Raw genomic sequence first — 5,934 nt, forward strand, 5'->3', positions numbered from 1 at the left:
ATTGTGTGGGAGCGAGGCAGCTGTTCCACCTGCGGTGACTGATACACGCAGGACGAGAACACAGTTCAGCCGAGCGCTGCGCCCGGAACAACAGTACAGAAAGGGAAAGGACCGGCGCGGGAACAAGAGAAAATGGTCGGGCGCGCAGTTAATTCATGCTGCGCTATTACTGTTTACACCCCGTAGCCGGAGTACTGAGCTGCGGGGCTGAGGCTCCTCCTCTTTCCCTGGCTCCCCAATAGCGCCCCTCCCGAGTTCCTAAAGCAGAGGGCGGGGGTGGGGGGGAGCGAGAGGAGAAGAAAAAAAAAAAAGAGGTTGGGGGGAGGGAGAAAGAGAGATTCTCTGGCTAATCCCCGCCCACCCGCCCTTTATAATCCGAGGGTCTTCGCGGCCGAGAACCCCCGGGCTGCGCCGCTCTCAGCTGCCGCCTCCGCCGCGCCCTGAAGAAGGGCAGGGCTTCGCCGAGGCTTGGCGGGAAAAAAGAAGCGAGGGGAGGGATCCTGAGCCGCAGTATAAAAAGAGGCTTTTCGGGCGTTTTTTTTCTGACTCGCTGTAGTAATTCCAGCGAGAGGCAGAGGGAGCGAGCGGGCGGGTTGGAAGAGCCTAGTGTGCAGAGCCGCGCTCCGGGCGACCTAAGAAGGCAGCTCCGGAGTGAGAGGGGCTTTGCCTCCGAGCCTGCCGCCCCCTCGCTCCAACCCTCCGGCTGATCCCAACGTCAGCGGCCGCGACCCTCGCCGCCGCTGGGAAACTTTGCCCCATTGCAGCGGGCAGACACTTTTCACTGGAACTTACAATCTGCGAGCCAGGACAGGACTCCCCAGACGCCAGGGAGGGAATTTTTGTCTATTTGGGGACAGTGTTCTCTGCCTCTGCCCTCGATCGGCTCCCCTGAAAAGAGCTCCTCTCGCTATTTGAAGGCTGGATTTCCTTTGGGCGGTGGAAAACCCGGTAAGCACAGAGCTGTTGGTCTTCTACTATGTTTTCTCTGCGTCTTGAATGGAGCGGCCGGTTAGGGGACAGTCTTTCTTCCGTTCTTGGGCTTTTGACACTTTTCTCAGAGTAGTTGAGGTAGGCCGGGGTGGAGCTGGGATAGATCTGAGTCGGGTTAGAGCGACTTGTCAAGATGACAGAGGAAAGGGGAAGGGAAAAACCGGGGTGCATTTTGAAACAGGGTAACAGAGGTTACTATGGGCTGACGCTGACCCCTGCCAGTTGGACGTTCTTGCTTTGCTACATTGATTAATATTTGTGTCCTCTTGGGGGGGGGGTCAAATCCGGAGGTCGCTTCGCGGTGGCCAAAGAAAGCCCTCCATATCCTGAGGTCTTTGGAGAAGGGATTACCTTTTGCGTGTGGAAGCCAGAAGGCTCGGTAGCCTCTGACTTCCCAGTCTCTGTGAGGGCATTTAAATTTCGGCTTGGTGCATTTCTGACAGCCGGGGACCAACACTGAGGTGCGTCCCGCCCGCCAATCCCCTGCAGCGATTGCAACCCGTCCCCGATCCTTTTAAGAAGTTGCCATTTGGCTTTAAAAATAGTGATCATAGTAAAATTTAAGCCTGATCCCGGCGGGATTAGGACTTGGTGTTGGGCTAGCGCAGTGAGGAGAGGCAAAACTGGGACAGGGATGTGACCGATTCGTTGACTTGGGGGAAACCAGAGGGAATCCTCACATTCCTGGTTGGGATCCGCGGGTATCCCCCGCGCCTCTGAATTGCTAGGAAGACTGCGGTGAGTCGTGATCCGAGCTGTTCCGTAACAGCTGCTACCCTCAGCGGGGAGAGGGAAGACGCCCTGTACCGGGTGCTGAACTGCTGCGGGGTCTCTGGCGCAGTGGCGTCGCAGCTTTAGAGTGTAGAAGGGAGGTGTCTCTTATTTGACACCCCCTCCCCTTTTATTAAAGAGGTTTGTTAGAGCCGGAGACTGAGCTCTCCCCTCCAAGTCAGCAATCGGAAAGAAAAACCGGCAAAGGAAGGAAAGGGGGCGCGCTGGGGGTGGAGAAAAGAGGAGGGCGAAGAGGGGCGGCGGCGCCGGCTGGGTAAGAGCGCGGCGACGGCGCGATAGGGGACCCGGACCCGCTCGGCGGCGCAGAGAGCGGGCACCGGAGGGGGCCGAGCGCCGCGGCGCCTCTCGCCTTTCTCCTTCAGGTGGCGCAAAACTTTGCGCCTCGGCTTTTGGTAGACTGTATTCCCTACTGTCGCCTCCCTCCGCCTCTGAAGGAGGCCAAGGCCGATGGCGATTCCTGGGCGTCTGCAGGGCTAAGTCCCTGCTCTAAGGGGGCGGGGACTCGGAGCAGCTGCTAGTCCGACGAGCGTCACTGATAGTAGGGAGAAAAAAAAAAGAGAGTGCATCCCCCCAACCCCCCACACACACACACACACACACTTGGAAGTACAGCACGCTGAAAGGGGAGTGGTTCAGGATTGGGGTGCGCGTTGCGCCAGGTTTCCGAATCAACCAGAGCTGGGTAACTCTAGACTTGCTTCCCTTGCTGTGCCCCCTCCAGCAGACAGCCACAACGATGCCCCTCAACGTGAACTTCGCCAGCAGGAACTATGACCTCGACTACGACTCCGTGCAGCCCTATTTCATCTGCGACGAGGAAGAGAATTTCTATCACCAGCAACAGCAGAGCGAGCTGCAGCCGCCCGCGCCCAGTGAGGATATCTGGAAGAAATTCGAGCTGCTGCCCACCCCGCCCCTGTCCCCCAGCCGCCGCTCCGGGCTCTGCTCTCCATCCTATGTTGCAGTAGCTACGTCCTTCTCCCCAAAGGAAGACGATGACGGCGGCGGTGGCAACTTCTCCACCGCCGATCAGCTGGAGATGATGACCGAGCTGCTTGGAGGAGACATGGTGAACCAGAGCTTCATCTGCGATCCTGACGATGAGACCTTCATCAAGAACATCATCATCCAGGACTGTATGTGGAGCGGTTTCTCTGCCGCTGCCAAGCTGGTCTCGGAGAAGCTGGCCTCCTACCAGGCTTCGCGCAAAGACAGCGCCAGCCTGAGCCCCGCCCGCGGGCACAGCGTCTGCTCCACCTCCAGCCTGTACCTGCAGGACCTCACCGCCGCCGCGTCCGAGTGCATTGACCCCTCGGTGGTCTTTCCCTACCCGCTCAACGACAGCAGCTCACCCAAATCCTGTACCTCGTCCGATTCCACCGCCTTTTCTCCTTCCTCGGACTCGCTGCTGTCCTCCGAGTCCTCCCCACGGGCCAGCCCTGAGCCCCTAGTGCTGCATGAGGAGACACCGCCCACCACCAGCAGCGACTCTGGTAAGCCGCTCCATTCTCAGCAGGGTAGGAAGCGAGAGGTTGAGGGTGGACCTCCTTCTCCACTACTCACTGGCGTTAATTCAGTTGACCCCGGGGCTCACCCTTTCTTTCCCTTCCGTCCCTGGATTCCTGTGCTTCAGATATCCCTCTCCCCTTCTCCCAGACCTCCCTTGTTGCCAGCCCTCCCCCACTCTTCCCACCCCTCAGGAATTTCATTTGGGTTTTTAAATCTTCTGGCTTATCTTTCAACTCCATCCACTCCCTTTACCCCTCCTAAGTATTTTAATTACCCTGAGAAGGGTGTGAATGAGGATAAGTGAACTGATCCCAAGGAGGGTGAATTACCTGCTTCTTTTCTTGACTGCCAGAATATTTGAATTTAATGGATACGTTTGTACAAGACCCAAGAGAAGCAATGACAGGCCTTCAGCCTTTAGCCTCAGAACCAGGCACTAGTGAAAGTTCCTAAAGAGTTGAAGAGCTGGTTTTTTTTTTTTTGTTTTTTTTTTTTTTCATCCTGTTTTGAACACTTCAAAGCAAATCCTGTTCAATTTGGATTTCTCCCGTTCCCAGCACTCCCCCAAAACCAGGACGTTTGGCAAAGCTGCAAGACTTTTTTTATTATTATTATTATTGCGCTTCCAGTAAAATAGTGGGGAGTTGGCTAAAGTCATAGCAAGAGATTTGCAGCCATCGCTCGCAGGACCTGAAAGGTTCTCGGTAAAGTCCCTTAAAAATAGGAGGTGCTTGGGAATGCGCTTTGCTCTGGGTGTGTCTGAAGCCTCATTAAGTCTTAGGTAAGAATTGGCAAGGATGCCATATCCTGGTACATGGTAATTTTCTCCCCTGTGCCCTAACCCTGTTCTGTGTCTTTCTGGGAGAAGGGAAGATGGTGTCTGGATCTGGTTCTTACTTTCTTCTGAATCCTTTCCCATTTGGTATTTGGATAGCATTGGTTAAATCCTTTATAGCGTCTGGGATTCAGGAGGCATTGCTAACTGTGATCTTCCCCTTCCTCCCTTACAGAAGAAGAACAAGAAGATGAGGAAGAAATTGATGTGGTGTCTGTGGAAAAGAGGCAAACCCCTGCCAAGAGGTCCGAGTCAGGGTCATCCCCATCGAGAGGCTATAGCAAACCTCCACACAGCCCACTGGTCCTCAAGAGGTGCCATGTCTCCACTCACCAGCACAATTATGCAGCGCCCCCCTCCACGAGGAAGGACTATCCAGCTGCCAAGAGGGCCAAGTTGGACAGTGGCAGGGTCCTGAAACAGATCAGCAACAACCGCAAATGCTCCAGCCCCAGGTCCTCAGACACGGAGGAAAACGACAAGAGGCGGACACACAACGTCTTGGAACGTCAGAGGAGGAATGAGCTGAAGCGCAGCTTTTTTGCCCTGCGTGACCAGATCCCTGAGTTGGAAAACAACGAAAAGGCCCCCAAGGTAGTTATCCTCAAAAAAGCCACCGCCTACATCCTGTCCATTCAAGCAGATGAACACAAGCTCAGCTCAGAAAAGGATTTACTGAGGAAACGGCGAGAACAGTTGAAACACAAACTCGAACAGCTTCGAAACTCTGGTGCATAAACTGACCTAAAGCGAGGAGGAGCTGGAATCTCTCATGAGAGTAAGGAGAACGGTTCCTTCTGACAGAACTGATGCGCTGGACTTCAAATGCATGCTCAAAGCCTAACCTCACAACCTTTGGCTGGGGCTTTGGGACTGTAAGCTTCAGCCATAATGTTAACTGCCTCAAACTTAAATGGTATAAGAGAACTTTTTTTTAATGCTTCCCATCTTTTTTTCTTTTTCCTTTAACAGATTTGTATTTAATTGTTTTTTTAAAGAAAAATCTTTTCCGATGTAAATAGGGCCTTTAAATGTAAATAACTTTAATAAAACGTTTATAACAGTTATACAAGATTTTAAGACATGTATAATAACAAACCATAATTTTTTTTATTTAAAGACATTTTCATTTTTAAAGTTGATTTTTTTCTATTGTTTTTAGAAAAAATAAAATAATTGGAAAAAAAATAATTGAGCCAACTCTTAAGTTGTGTTTTCTTTTTTTTCCTCTCCCTCAAACTTCTTTTCCTCAATTACAGATTAAGAGAATTTGACCACTTACACAGGGTAGGTTCACAAAGATGGGAAGGGGTTATCTTTGTTAAAATGGCGATGGGGAAAATGGTGCTTGGGTCCTCAAGACCTCTACGTTCTCAGGATTACGAGATACATTCTGCAGATGGTGATAAGAACCAGAGTTGTTAGTTAGGAAAGGGCAAAAGGCAAGTGAGAAGGCTAGATTCGGGGACGAGAAAAGCAAGAGGTTAAAGATAACAGCTAAATGTACAGAAGGTAGAGATGGCAGAATCTCCTGCAGTTAACCGTAACGGAAGCCATTCCCTGATTTACTTCATGCCAAGGACTCTGCCCTGCAAAAGAACTGGGGGCGGGGGGGGGGGGAGAGAACCACCTTTTGTTCTTTGCCTCTTGCTCCCAGATGACAATCCCTTCACATCACATCACCTGTGCCAGGTTGAACCTGGTTTTCCAAACAAGGACATACAAAAGTTCTGAGGGTTGTAGAGCTTAGAACACAACGAAAATAACCCAGAGCCCCTGTCTTGAAAACCAGCCATGCCCCTTGCTTA

General features: G+C 52.3%; 1 protein-coding gene across 2 annotated transcripts; it reads left to right on the forward strand.

Annotated features, from left to right (window-relative positions):
- Window positions 1-415: 415 nt before the first annotated feature.
- Myc (MYC proto-oncogene, bHLH transcription factor) lies at window positions 416-5,326 on the forward strand. 2 transcript variants are annotated; one of them, XM_034517271.2, is made up of 3 exons: window positions 416-948; window positions 2,507-3,275; window positions 4,302-5,326. In XM_034517271.2, exons 2-3 carry the CDS (start codon window positions 2,519-2,521, stop codon window positions 4,862-4,864), a joined length of 1,320 nt encoding a protein of 439 aa, XP_034373162.1. In that variant the 5' UTR covers window positions 416-948; window positions 2,507-2,518; the 3' UTR covers window positions 4,865-5,326. The 2 variants fall into 2 exon arrangements, with proteins under 2 accessions (XP_034373162.1, XP_034373161.1); XM_034517270.2 differs by having other exon boundaries at window positions 417-948; window positions 2,504-3,275.
- The last annotated feature ends 608 nt before the right edge of the window (window positions 5,327-5,934 follow it).

The sequence above is a fragment of the Arvicanthis niloticus genome, chromosome 13 (assembly GCF_011762505.2).
Source record: "Arvicanthis niloticus isolate mArvNil1 chromosome 13, mArvNil1.pat.X, whole genome shotgun sequence".
NCBI lineage: Eukaryota > Metazoa > Chordata > Mammalia > Rodentia > Muridae > Arvicanthis > Arvicanthis niloticus.

Coding starts and splice junctions, on each gene's coding strand:
- Myc (XM_034517271.2), top strand. CDS start 2,519: ATGCCCCTCAACGTGAACTTCGCCAGCAGGAACTATGACCTCGACTAC. Junction 3,276..4,301: donor CACCACCAGCAGCGACTCTG/GTAAGCCGCTCC, acceptor CCTCCCTTACAG/AAGAAGAACAAGAAGATGAG.